Raw genomic sequence first — 13,847 nt, 5'->3', positions numbered from 1 at the left:
AACGCCCGGCTATTTTTTGGTTGCAGCCATTGTTGTTTGGTGGGCCTGGGCTGGATTTGAACCCACCACCTTAGGTATGTGGCTGGCACCTTAGCCACTTGAGCCACAGGCACTGAGCCTGGTTAGTTTCTACAAATTTGTCCTAGCAATATGAAAGTGTGGGAAAGATAGGCCAGGCGAGGTGGCTCACGCCTGTAATCCTAGCACTCTGGGAGGCCAAGGTGGGTGGATAGCCTGAGCTCAGAGTTCCAGACCAGCTTTAGCTGGAGGGAAACCCTGTTGCTAAAAAAATAGCTGAGTATTGTGGTGGGTGCCAGTAATACCAGCTACTTGGGAGGCTAAGGCAAGAAAATTGCTGAAGCTGAAGAGTTTGAGGTTGCTGTGAGCTGTGACACCAGAGCACTCTACCAAGGGCAACAGAGTGAGACTGTTTCAGAAAAAAAAGTGTGGGAAAGACAATCTTTAGAATCGACACACGTGTAGAAATGGTACATCACAGGGAATATAGAGAAGGCAAGCTGTCAAGATTACAGAGAGGTAAGAAGGGAGCTTGTCTTGTTTCTCTTCCTTTGAGATAACTAAGTCATCTCTGTTTGGCATGTTTTATAAAAGTAGGTAAAAGGAGAAGAGGTGGAGCTTTCGAATTTTATTTCCTTGCATTTTTAATAATAATTCGAAAGAAAGTTGTTTGCACTTAGAACCAACATGACAATCCTAATTGGAAAACAAAATTAAACCTCTTCTCAAGTACCTACTTTAAAAATTATGGAATATGGCTTGGTGCCTGTGGCTCAAGCAACTTAGGCGCCAGCCACATATACCTGAGTTAGTGGCTTTGAATCCAGCCCAGGTCCGCCAAATAACAATGATAGCTGCAATCAAAAAATAGACAGGTGTTGTGGTGGGTGCTTGTGGTCCCAGCTGCTTGAGAGGTGGAGGCAGGAGGATCACTTGAGCCCAGGAGTTGGAGGTTGCTGTGACCTGGGATGCCACAGCACTCTACCTAGGGTGACAGCTTGAGGCTCTGTCTCCAAAAAAAAAAAAAAAATTATGGAATATTCATAAACCAGAATATTACTCAGCAGTAAAAAAGAAAACTACTGATATGGCATGATTAATCACGAAAATGTAATGTTAAAGAAGACAGACAAAATTGAAGTGAAATTGAAGAGGTGGTTGGCTCAGTGCCTGTAGAACAGTGGTTATGGTGCCAGCGATATACAGAGGCTGGCAGGTTTGAGCCCAGCCCAGGTCAGCTGAACAACAATGACAGCTACAACAAAAAAAATAGGTAGGTGTTGTGGTGGGCGCCTGTAGTCCCAGCTGCCTGGGAGGCTGAGGCAAGAGAATCACTTGAGCCCAGGAGTTTGTGGTTGCTGTGAGCTGTGATACCACAGACTCTGTCTCAACAACAAAAAAGAGGTTGTTGCTATGATGAAGCTACTGCACTCTAGCTTGGACAACAGAATGAGACCTTGCTCCCTTCCCCCAAAAGAAAAGAAAGAAAAATCAAATATTGGCAATAGGATGAGTTAAGAAAATGTGCAGCTAGTCTTGGTGCCTATAGCTCAGCAGCTAGGGTGCCAGCCACATACACTGGAGCTAGTGGGTTCATACCCAGCCCAGGCCTGCCAAACAACACTGACAAGTACAGTAACGACAACAAAACAAATGGGCACTGTAGTCCCAGCTACTTGGGAGGCTGAGTCAAGAGAATTGCTTGAGCCCAGGAGTTGGAGTTTGCTGTGAGCTGTGATGCTACTGCACTCTACCAAGGGCAACAGAATGAGACTCTGTCTCAAAAAAAAAAAAAAAAGAAAAGAGTATGTGCAGCTGTAATTAAATGTAATCCAATGAACATGTCATGTGATTTATGTAGAATTCAAAAGTAGGCAAAGCTAATATATGGCAAAACATTACCTTGGTAGATTGGAATGGTGCAGAAGAGAAATTCTAGGGGTAGTGGAAATGTTCTTTATGTTGATGGGGATATTGACACTCACTGTTGTATACATTTGACAAACTCATTGTAAACTTAAGATCTGTACATTTCACTGTATTCCAACTTTAATAAAAAATTCCTTTGTTATACAACTTCTGTTTGCTGGAATTTTTTTTGAGTGTCTTATTTTGTTGCCCTTATTGGAGTGCCCTAGATCACAGCAACCTCAAACTCTTAGGGTTAATTGATTCTCTTGTCTAAAGTCTCTCAAATAGTTGGGACTACAGGAGTCCGCCACAACACCGGGCTATTTTTTGAGACAGGTCTTAGGGTCTCACTCTTGCTAAGGCTGATCTATTTTTTTTGAAACAGAGTCTCACTTTGTCACCCCTGGTAGAGTTCCGTGGCCTCATAACTCACAGCAACCTCAGACTCCTGGGCTCAAGTGATTCTCTTGCCTCAGCCTTCCAAGTAGCTGGGCCTACAGGCGCCTGTCATGATGCCCTGCTGTTTTTAGAGGTGGGGTCTCTCTCTGGCTCAGGCTGGTCTGCAACTCTTGAGCTCAGGCAATCCTCCTGCCTCAGCCTACCAGAGTGCTGGGATTATAGACGTGAGCCACCTTGCTTGGCCAAGGAATTTCTTTATAAATTGTAATTACACCTAAGATTCTAATTCTTTCAAGATTTATTTCTTTTTTTTTTGCAGTTTTTGGCTGGGCCTGGGTTTGAACCCGCCACCTCCAGCATATGGGGCCAGTGCCCTACCCCTTTGAGCCACAGGTGCCACCAAGATTTCTTTCTTATCCTAAAATTTAGTGTTTGCCAGGGAACTAATAAAGGTAGTGATGTAGATTGTTTTTAAGCATCTTGTACACAAAAGAAGGTGGATACATTTTCTAGGACCTGTTTTTTGACATGGCCAATGAGGCTAAACTTAAGATCCTTTTAAATTTGGAAAGCTTTAAACTTCTATTATTATTTGGTCCTTATTGTAGACTAAGATAACCCTTCACTTCAATTTACAGTTTCCAAAGTATTGATGCAGTTTTTCTGCTTTAGGGTGCATTGATAGCTTTGGTTGAATATGACATTCATACAAAAATAAAAACATTTAAATGTCAAAAAAATAGATGCATTGATAGAAAGCCTCTGAAATTGGTTCCATTTGTCAGAAAGCATAAAATCCTCTATTAATAGTCTAACATCCACTGCAGTACAGTGCCTATATGTGGTGCCCAAAGACCTTTAAAACAACTGTTCTTTGAACAAAGGACATAAAGTACATGTTTGATGTAGTGTTGGGGACCTAGTTCGTAAGAGTAGAAAGTGTGGTTAATTCTTGGGAAGTGTCCCCAAAGCCACTTACTTACTTAGAACTTGAGTAGCAGGAACCCTTTAACAGCAAGCTTGCTCCCAAGTTTTGTCCTATTCTAGAGACTGACTAGCACAACTTCTTGATGATTCTTTTCACGTAGGCAGTTTAAGCAGGAACTCAGTTCTATCTCACTGAATGAGGAGACTGTATGGCTGCCATTGAATTAACTACTGTGTTTATCATTAATTTCTTCTTGCCCTTGCACATTAAATCCCTTATGTGACAAAGCTTATGAGATTCACCTAACATATCTAGTGGCAGATAGATAACCTGAAACAAAACACCCAATACAAGAATAAAGGATTGTACGGAAAACAGCCTGGCTGCTTACAATACAAAAATTACAGACAAATCCTTCAAAAGGGAAGATGACAACATTTATTGTTATTACAAAAGCAGATTTAACTTTAGTCATTTGAATAATTAATTGCAAGAGCAGACTAAGGGCTTAATCCTCACACAGGCACCAAGTCAGGCACTGTAGGTAGCTACAAATCATAAGGGAAGGTTTTTTTTTGTTTTTTTTTTTTAACCTAGAACACTTTTCCATGCTTTAGGCTAAAACACCCAGCAAACCTAATCAGTTCCCTTTAGTCCTTTTTTTTTTTAATGAGATCTAGGTATTAACCTGCTGTTTAGTGAAAACTAGTCACTAAATCCTAGTCTGAGAGATATCCACATTTCCCTTAGAACATAAACTAGGTAAGAGGTGTATACATTTCTGAGCGCCCAGTCTGAGTCCTTACAATGCAAACCTTGCAGACTCAGACCTGTTTTCACTTCCTGCATGTGGAGGAAATGGAGGTGAGGACAATCACCTGAGAAGCGGAGAGCTCAGGCTCCTGCACACTCTTTCCCGGCAGCAGGAAAAGGAGGTAGCAAGGACTTGGGCTGACATGTGAAGCACTAAGCTAATGTGCCCAGCTGAGGGGAGCCTTGGGAAGCACAAAATGTCACTCCATCTGTGTGTCCACAAACCTGAGGTTTCCACATTGTTTTAATGGGAACAGAGGCAAATGTGACCAGGCAGAAAAGACAATTATCATTCCCAGTGTTGCTTGAGAAATCCTGGTGTTTTCTGCCTAATCAGATGTAGTGCCAACCTGCTTTTCCCTTATACTGGAGAACAGAAAGGTTTTCATCTTCACTCCTCCAGGTCCTTATAATAGTCCTTAGCCAGCATATTACCATTTCAAGGAAGCATAGGGTTAGAGGTATGTGAAAAGTCTATTTACTGAAGGGAAGACTCAGTAAGTTCTAGGATATTGGTAATCAAAAATATCCTAGAACTCAAATCAGCAAAAGTTGAACCAAATCTACCCTATCTGAATCATGGCAGTAAATTGGTTCAATTACTACTAGGAAATAAAACCACTTTCTATTCCATTTACTGTGAAATCTAATGTAACCAACCAACTTGTTATATTTAAATCTAGTATGTCTTTTGAGTTGTGCATTCAAAATTACACTTGTTTAACAAGTTACTGTCATGGCAAGATTTCTAAAGAAACAAACAAGATCATAAATGTATTAGACAGATACCATAATGATTAGATCTGCTAGAATCAATGAAAAAGTTAGCTAGAAGAAATAAAAGCCGTATTATTTGGAGACAGATAATTGTCTCCCAAATCCAGTTGATTGCTGTCTACTTTACATGTCTGTGAGAGGATTAATGGCATAGTTTGTTCTGATAAGGTAGGCCAACATTGAATATAACATTTAGTCATCCTATAATCAGCTGTAGTACTAAAACCAGAATTTTCACAAAGGGTTTAAAGGTTGGAAGTTGCCTGATGTTAAGAGCTGTAGTCAAAACTGCGTATTTGTCCCTTGACTACCTTAAATCCCTCCTCAAAGCACTGACACTATCATCCCGGGAAGTAGCAGCCCAAGAAGGAGTCCGTGCCAGTAAGGAGAGCTGCTGAAGGTGCTGTCCCATATAACAGTCATCAAAGATCAAGGAGTTATTACAGTTATAACTAGTGTTCTTGAAGACCACCAGGGGAGTTTAGGTGATTTTTTTTTTTCCCCAAAGTTCATCTTGGGAGCAGTTTTTCACCTTAGATTCAAATCTTCCTTGGGTTACAAAAATGCATCTGATTGCAAGTCTGGCCCAAAATACTTGGAGTGCTTCAGCTGCAAAGATGCCAGTAATTGTTCAGCTACATCACAGTTCAAAGTCTCAGATTGTAAAAGCAGTTCTTGTAGTCGTGTAACCAGCAGACAAGTAGGAGTTAACTCTTGTTTCAGTGAACAACCTGTACTTTGCAGTAGAAGTTTTTATATTCAATTACCATAGTCCAAGATTTCTAATTTGAAACAAAATAGACATGGGTTTAATTACTCAAGAATACTTTACTATTTGTCCTTAATGACAATATACACTCAGTCCAACCCTTTTAGTTTGATTTTACATAGATTTTCACTGGATAAATTCATTTTGTAAATTAAAAACAAATAAATGCTATATTTTCCCTTTTCCCACAGTAAGAAATAAGGGATTAATATGGCAATTACATTAGTTTATTTCAGTGACATTTCTTAAATTCACTTTATTAATTTAAAAAACTATTAAATAACCTAGCATGAAAGCTTTACAAAGAACATTATTGTGAAAGATGCAAAGAAAATCATGATTATAACATTTATATAGAGAAAAAACATTTAGCTTTGTAATATGCTAAATATGTAGTCAACTAGTCTATTTTTGCATTGTCGAGAATATAAACATTTGCACTTGAAGACAGAATAACAGCATAGGAACTTCTATTGCTCTTTAAAGGTCAGACATCTCCCATGCTGCCAGTTCACTTTAGACATTTTTTTCCTTATCCAAATGAGAACCAGTGTAACTGGGAGTTTAAAATATATCACATTTAAGTGGAACACTTCTCAAAGAATTTTAAAGCCCATAAAATGTATGATGTTGGTTAACTCTAACATTGGAATTTCCTCTTAATCACCTAATTTTGTAAATGTGCAAGAATCAATGTGATTTTTATAATTTTGTATTTTTATTATTTGTTATTTTTTAAGAGATAGGCCCTTCACAGTTGATATCTAAGTTGTTTTACTTAAGAGCATTGGCAACATGCACATAATATTCTTATCAGGCAAATATTTTAATAGCAAACATAACTGCTTTTTAACAATGTGCTCAGTTTAAAAGGGGGATATCTACCTTTGGAAATACTTTGTGACTCTTGAACTTTTAAATATTTATTGAGATCCAAGCAGTTGCTAGTATTTATTCTTATTAACATGGAAGCACAAAAGAAAATATGTTCTGATTAATGCTCCCATGTCTCCCAGAAAAATAAAAGCCCAGATATTTGCAGACATAATAGAATTTATTTAAATTCCATGCAATCTCATAGCCATGAGTATAGTTATAAGAAACTGCAGGACAATAGCTTTGCTCTGTCCATGAGATGTAGCCTCATTCATGAAGTGAGTGGGAATTCCATAGGGAAGAAAACACTACTAGATCAAGTTTTATGTTTTGTAACTGAAAATACAGTCTGACTAGGCTTTTTTTTTCCTGAGAAGCAAGATTACAGGGAAGAGATCTGTCATTAAATATACAACTACAAAGTATCTTATGGAGAGATAAATCACAATCTAAAAGAAGCCAAGTCTTTTGATAAATGGCAACACTACTTAAACCCAGAAATTGTCCCTTCCAGTTCTTTTATTCTCATGAAAAAATTTAAAGTCATGATAGTTGTAGCAGAAAGTTATCCTTCAATCTAAAAACCACCACAGTGCTATGCTGTGGTTCAACCACATCACGGTTAGCAAATTTGAGCTTTATGCTCAAGAAAAATGTAATTTACTTAACTGAGATTAAATGTATACTGTGCTTGATTCTATTTATCACTGGTGGTTTTATTTTGTGCAGATTCTGATGATTTTAAATATGTGTTCCTTTAATTGCTGGATGGACATTTAGCTTTAGCCAGCAAGGATCATCCAACCTTTAAAGTTACTGATAGAAGAGTAAACTGAGTAAGTTGTAGAACTGGCGCTTGTAATGAATACAGTTTTCATAGGAGATACATGCAGCTCTTATAAATACTAAAAGAGGCATTTTCGCCTGGTCTCAACATGCTTTCTTTATTGTCAATTCCACTAATTTAATGAGTTAATAGAATTTTCCGTAGGGGTACAATTTTAAGCTTTACTTACAAAAGCTACGGTATGCTGTGTGTTTTTATTTTACAACTTAACTGTGTTTAAGAAATCATGTTAAAATATAAATTAGCAGAAAATAACTAATAGACCTAGTAAAGCAGTGTCATGGTTGCATAAAGGGATTTAACTGTATGTATGCATTAACCATCAAAAGAAGGGTCAAACTAATCCTTTCCTTTAATACAAACTTGAACATTGGTTGTAAATGCCTCATTTAAAGTAGTGGATAGGGAAAGAGTTTAGAAAAGTCCAAGTAATAAAATGTAGTCAGTTACTTGGGAAATTTAAAAAGCTAATGCAACACTGTTACATCCAGATAAAAAACATTATTCAAAAGCAATTCAAATACCGAAAAGGATTTCAAATTGAATATTTTATTAATATGGTAGTTGTCTTTGTAACATGTGCACACACACTCGCACACTCAGAATGATCTGCCTGGGGAAAATATCACTAAATATGCCTAAAGGGAAAATGAAAAATAAAAAAATTCCTGTAGGTTTTCATTATTGTACACAATGATGTCCACATCACTTATAAAGCTATTGCCAAATCTGTCCAAGGAAGCAGAGTTTGAAGAGGAGGGGGGAAATCTCAGGAAAAATTCAACAGTGGCATAGCAGAGCTCTCAATATGAGAAAGCTGACATAATGTGGACTTTTGCTGTGAATTTTCTCTTTGCAAAATATGGGGAGTTTATCATTGGGCAGAAAATCAGAGAAGGCGGTGTGAAGTAGGCTTTTGCAGTCAAATTTCCTCACAGTATTGTGCAGGGTCATCAAGAAAATGCTTAGTCTTTCTCTGGAACCAGTTTCAGAACTTTTCCAATTGCAATGGTCTTACCTAGAAATGAAATTTCAAAAACAAACAAAACAAAACAAAAATACCTTTCAGTAGTTAACAGCAAGTCTATATAAGGTACTAAAGCTTATTGTTCTAAAACATTAAAAAAAATTTTTTTTGCAATGAAAATTACTAGTTAACTGGCTTTACCACCAAAGCCATAATTTCTGAGTATTCTTAATAAGTGGGTCTTATTTGTGGGAGCTGGAAAAGAAATATGATTTCCCATGTTAAAAAACCTGTCCTTGGACAAACAAAATGGAATATCCATACACTGGAATACTATTCAGCAATAAAAAGGACTTACATGCTACATGATTGAACCTCAAAATGCCAAGTAAAATAACCAGACACAAAGGACCACATTTTATTATATGATTCTATTTATGGGTTGTCTAAAAAAGGCAAAGTAAAAAAATAGATAAAAGGTTGCCTAGGGCTGGAGGTGGCAATAAGTGGTGATTATAAATAGGTATAAGGTTTCCTTTTAGGTGACTGTAAATGTTCTGAAGTTAAGAATGTGGTGATGGAAGTATATACTCGGTAACCATACTAAAATTCACTGAATTGTATACTTAAATTAAAACAGGTCAATTTCATATTATGTAAATTATACCTCAAAAAAACTGGGAAAAAAAATCTATCCTGAAGCAACCAAAGAGCAACTACAATCCAGTGAGCATATCCTTCCAGTAGTATTCTTTGGATTGAAAGGGATAATAAAACCCTTCTGGGTCTTGTGAAAAAGCTAAAAGTCAAGCTATCTTTCAGGAAAAAATAGTTCTGGGGTTAAAAATTCTTGCTACCCTAATTAGTCTTTTTCTGTCTGCCTGATTTTTATCAGGTTCTGATTGGTAACCAAAATGATCCTTTTGTTATACTACTAGGACAAACCTTAACAATTAGAGTTTTAAGCTAAGAAAAAAAATTTTTTTTTTTTTTTTTGAGACAGAGCCTCAAGCTGTCCCCCTGGGTAGAGTGCTGTGGCATCACAGCTCACAGCAACCTCCAACTCCTGGGCTCAAGCGAGTCTCCTGCCTCAGCCTCCCAAAGCTGGGACCACAGGCGCCCGCCACAACGCCCAGCTATTTTTTGGTTGCAGCCGTCATTGTTGTTTGGCAGGTCCGGGCTGGATTCAAACCTGCCACCCTAGGTGTACGTGGCTGGCGCCTTAGCCAGTTGAGCTATAGGCGCCGAGCCAGAAATTTATTTTTTAAGAGGGGGTTTTTGCTATATTGCCCAGGTTGGCCTCTAACTTGTGGGGTCACTCGATCCTCTTACCTCAGCCTCCTGAGTAGATGGGATTACAAGTATTGGCTAAATACTAAAGGTACACTCTAAAGCAAAAACTGTCTTTATAGTTTTTTCTCTTTAGTAAGATTCAGGGACTGTATTTATTACCAGAGCTTAGCACAGTTCCTGACACTCAGTGGATATATAATAAAGCTGTGGTAAATGGAAATGGAACTAACATGTAAATTAACTATTCTGTATCTCAACTGAACTATAAAGTAGTTTTCTTCCTCCATTAAAACAAGTGGCTATGAACCATAAAGTTCTATGTAAAGTTTTCCAGTCTTATTTAAATTAGAAATAGTAACAATTCATAAGGATATGTTTCGTAACAATCATTCTGCTTTCATACCAAAAAATTTCATGATCCCAAGAAAAGAAAATTACAGTTGTTTTGCATTACCAAGATGTAGGCAGAAATGGATATAAACCAAAGAACATGCATATCAGACCTCTGAAAAATTAGTTGTTATAAAAATATATTAACGTTTCCCCTTTATTCTCTACATATATTACAAAAGAATTTTAGCATAGAAATGTCTTAGTAAATAAAATTGCTTTCTTTGCAATCCCATTACTCACAAAATATCAAAATTAAGACTCTTCATATAGAACATTATTAAATTTAGCATTACTGCTAAAACATGTAATTTTCTTTTTCAAGACAGCTAACTCTTAAAGTACAGTAGAACCTCCATAGTTGACCACACCCCTACAACAACCACCTTAAGTTGACCTAATTTTCACAGACTGGACATGCACTGTAGTAGGCCTAGTTCCTAATGCTGACCACCTGTGTATGCTGACTAGTTTGTTTTATCTCTTGGGTGGTCAATTTACAGGCGGTTCTACTGTACTTAATATGAATATTTCTTTGAGCCTGTTGCAATATGTACTGCACTCAGATGATGATGATGGTTACCAAGGTAGACATCCTATTAGACTTGGTTTAAAATTCTTACCCTCATCTCTTAAGGTAAAACGACCCATCTGAGGGAAGTCTTTAAAGGTCTCGAGGCAGATGGTTCCTGCTGTCCGTAAACGAGCAATGCATACTTGATCTTGCTTCACAAAACGGGGTCGAGTCTTACTTTTTTCTCCTGATTTTTTGTCTACCAAGCAGATTAAGGCCTACCCAAGAAAAGAGGATGAGGTCAGAATAATTCCAAATATAAGACTCTTTAAGAACTGGAGTATAAAGTGTATCACTATTGCTAATCAGAAATTAGCAAGATAAAACAGACATAAAACCAAAATGAACAAACCAGTCATCTTAAAACAAACTCACTGTTATTTCCACTTCCTCAATACAGGTGTGAATGTGCAGCACCGCATTATACCCTGGGCAGATGATGGATTTGTGCTCTATAATCACTATCTGTCAAACAAACAAACAAAGAATTGAATATTGTCAAGTGCCATATAATATCACAAGAATTAGTATAACTCAGCATCTCAGTAAGACACCAATGTAAGTTATTTTTGTGTTAGAGGTGACAGTCTTATTTCAATTATCCTATGCCCTACTTACCTTCTTGGCAACTACCTGATCAACTTCAAAAACACAACAGGCAAAGCCAGGCCCACTGAGGCTACTTAGAGGCTAAGGAGGAAGGACTGCTTGGGCCCCAGAAGTTCAAGTCCAGCCTGGGCAACATAGCAGGACCCCATCTCAAAACAAAAACCACACACACAGCAGGCAGACTTTCTTCTCTGGGAAGACTTTCCTTTATATTCCCCCAAGGAATTAAGCTAATCATTACTGTTCACAGGTTACCTAAATAAGAACTTATAGCTTTATCCGTTTCACAATATCCAAAGTCCAGTAATAGTAAACAATCTTACATCTGGCATCAGAATTCTGTTAAGCACACCAATCTTACTCTGTCCTTTTCCCAAGGAGAGCAGATTGCTAATGGGGAGAAAATGTGTGTGTGATTTCCTTTCTGGAACAACCACACAAACCATGACTTTAAAGCTGCACTCTAGCCAGCATTAGATACTCTAAAATTTATCAACAGGAGATCAAAAATAAAAAGGAACTTACAAAGAGTACTACTTCCTATCCAGAAAGCACTTATACCCTCTTGAAGACCTTATGTGAGATACATGTGTCATGGCTGTAATATATAAATCATTTACTCTGCAAACAGATGGCCATAGAGAATATTTTGTAAATATTCTGAATAATTTTCTAATGAATATCTTGTGAATAAGGTACATTTAGCTACATTTTCCCTAAGTATGGTGACTTTGAGGGTGGCCTTTGGGACATCCTGTACTCAGTCCCCTCTACACATTATGAAGAGTGAAGTGCCTACGTCAGTAGTCAGGACAAACCCACTACAGTTCCAGCTTCACTTAGACTCTAAAAATCACTGAGACCACTATAATAACTGGTTTACCTGGGCATCAAATGTGCGTCCAGAATGACAAAGGTTATTAGGATCACAAAGTATGAATCCTGGAAGAATTTCCTCTTCTTCAATTCCTTTCAGTCTGATTTTGAGGTTTTCACCTGGGGCTACCGTATCAGTCTCTACGTCATCGGAAAGTATTCCCAGAACTTCAACATTGTGCTTTAAAAGAAACCAAGATTGGAGGTTTTCTGACACTTTCACTGCATACAGAACATAAAATCTGAATACTGAAAGGGTTACAAGTCAAGACTGGGTGTTGTGGCTCACTCCCATAATCCTGGGAGGGCGAGGCAGGAGGATTGCTTGAGCTCAGGTATTTAAGACCAGCGTGAAGTAAGAGTGAAATCCCACTTCTATCAAAAATAGAAAATATTAGCCAGGTGCAGTGAGGCATGCCTGTAGTCCCAACTACTCAGGAAGTTAAGGCAGGATTGCTTGCACCCAAGAGTTGAAGGTTGCTGTGAGCTGTTACTGCACACCCATTACACTCAACCCAGGATGACAGAGTAAGACTCTGTATCGAAACAAAATGAAAACCAACAAAACTCTGTAGGCGTCTGTGGACTATTTGATTTTTAAAGTTTTATTTATTCATTTAGACACAGTTCCCCTTTGTTGCCTCTGGTAGAGTGTTGTGGTGTCTTAGCTCGTAGCAACCTCAAATTCTTGGGCTCAAGTGATCCTCTTGCCTTAGCTTCCCAAGTAGCTGGGACTACAGGCATGCCTCACCATACCTGGCTAATATTTTCTATTTTTGGCAGATGCAGGATCTCACTTTCACATACCACAACACTGGGCTATGTTTTAGAGATGGGTCTTGCTCTTGCTCAGGCTGGTCTCAGACTTGTGAGCTCAGGCAATCCACCACCCACCTCGGCCTCCCAGAGTGCTGGGATTATAGGTGTGAGCCATTGTGCCTGGCCTTATTTTTTCATTATTTAGAGATGAGTTCTGTGTTGCCTAGGCTGGATCGTAGTGGCTATTCATACAAGTGTTCACAGCACACTTTGGCCTTGAACTCCTGTCTTCCTGCCTCTGCCTCCTGAGGTGCTGGGACTACAAGTACGTGTCATCATGCTTGCTGATTTTTCTTAATTTTCTGTAGTCAGGTCTTGTTATATTGTCCAGGCTCATTTTGAACTCCTGGCCTCCAGTGATCTTTCTGCATCAGACTCTGAAAGTGCTGAGATTATAGGAGTGAACCACCATGACCAGCCTATTTTTAATAAAAAGTATGGTCAAAATACACATAAGAAAATTTACCACCTTGCCTATAATCCCAGCACTTGGGAGGCTGAGGCCGATAGATTGCTTGAGCTTATGAGTTCAAGACCAGCTTGAGCCAGACCGAGACCCTGTCTCCAAAAAAATAGCCAGGCATTGTGGTGGGTACCTGTAGTCCCAGCTACTTGGGAGGCTGTGGCAAGAGAATTGCTTAAACGCAAGAGTTTGACGTTGATGTGAGCTATGATGCCATGGCACTCTATTAATGGTGACAAAGTGAGACACTGTCTCAAAAAAATGAAAATTAAAAATAATTATCACCTTAACCATTAAGTATACATTCCAGTAATACTAAGTATATTCACAATATTGTACAGCCAGTATTCAGTACTATGATCTCTTTTCATCTTGCAAAATGGAAACTATACACATTAAGCAATAATTCCTTCCACCTACAGACCCTGGCAGCTACCACTCTACTTTATGTCTATGAATTTGGGTACTCTTAGGTGCTGCATAGAAGTAGAATCGTGTACAATCTTTTTTTTTTTTTT

General features: G+C 38.3%; 1 protein-coding gene across 1 annotated transcript in view; it reads right to left on the bottom strand.

Annotated features, from left to right (window-relative positions):
• Nucleotides 1–7,871: 7,871 nt before the first annotated feature.
• The window catches only part of GSPT1 (G1 to S phase transition 1), a 40,344-nt gene continuing 34,368 nt past the window's right edge, over nt 7,872–13,847 (bottom strand). Inside the window, exons 12-15 of the mRNA XM_003800896.3 lie at nt 12,055–12,228; nt 10,938–11,027; nt 10,612–10,780; nt 7,872–8,356 (exon numbers count right to left, since the gene is read on the bottom strand). Coding sequence (XP_003800944.1) covers nt 8,304–8,356; nt 10,612–10,780; nt 10,938–11,027; nt 12,055–12,228 — 486 coding nt within the window. The 3' untranslated portion in view covers nt 7,872–8,303. The remainder of the gene's footprint in view (nt 8,357–10,611; nt 10,781–10,937; nt 11,028–12,054; nt 12,229–13,847) is intronic.

The sequence above is a fragment of the Otolemur garnettii genome, unplaced genomic scaffold, assembly GCF_000181295.1.
Source record: "Otolemur garnettii isolate 467f Iridium unplaced genomic scaffold, OtoGar3 scaffold00189, whole genome shotgun sequence".
In the NCBI taxonomy this organism is placed as follows: Eukaryota; Metazoa; Chordata; class Mammalia; order Primates; family Galagidae; genus Otolemur; species Otolemur garnettii.
Note: the sequence above shows the minus strand (reverse complement) of the source record. Positions and strands in the feature narration are given on the sequence as shown.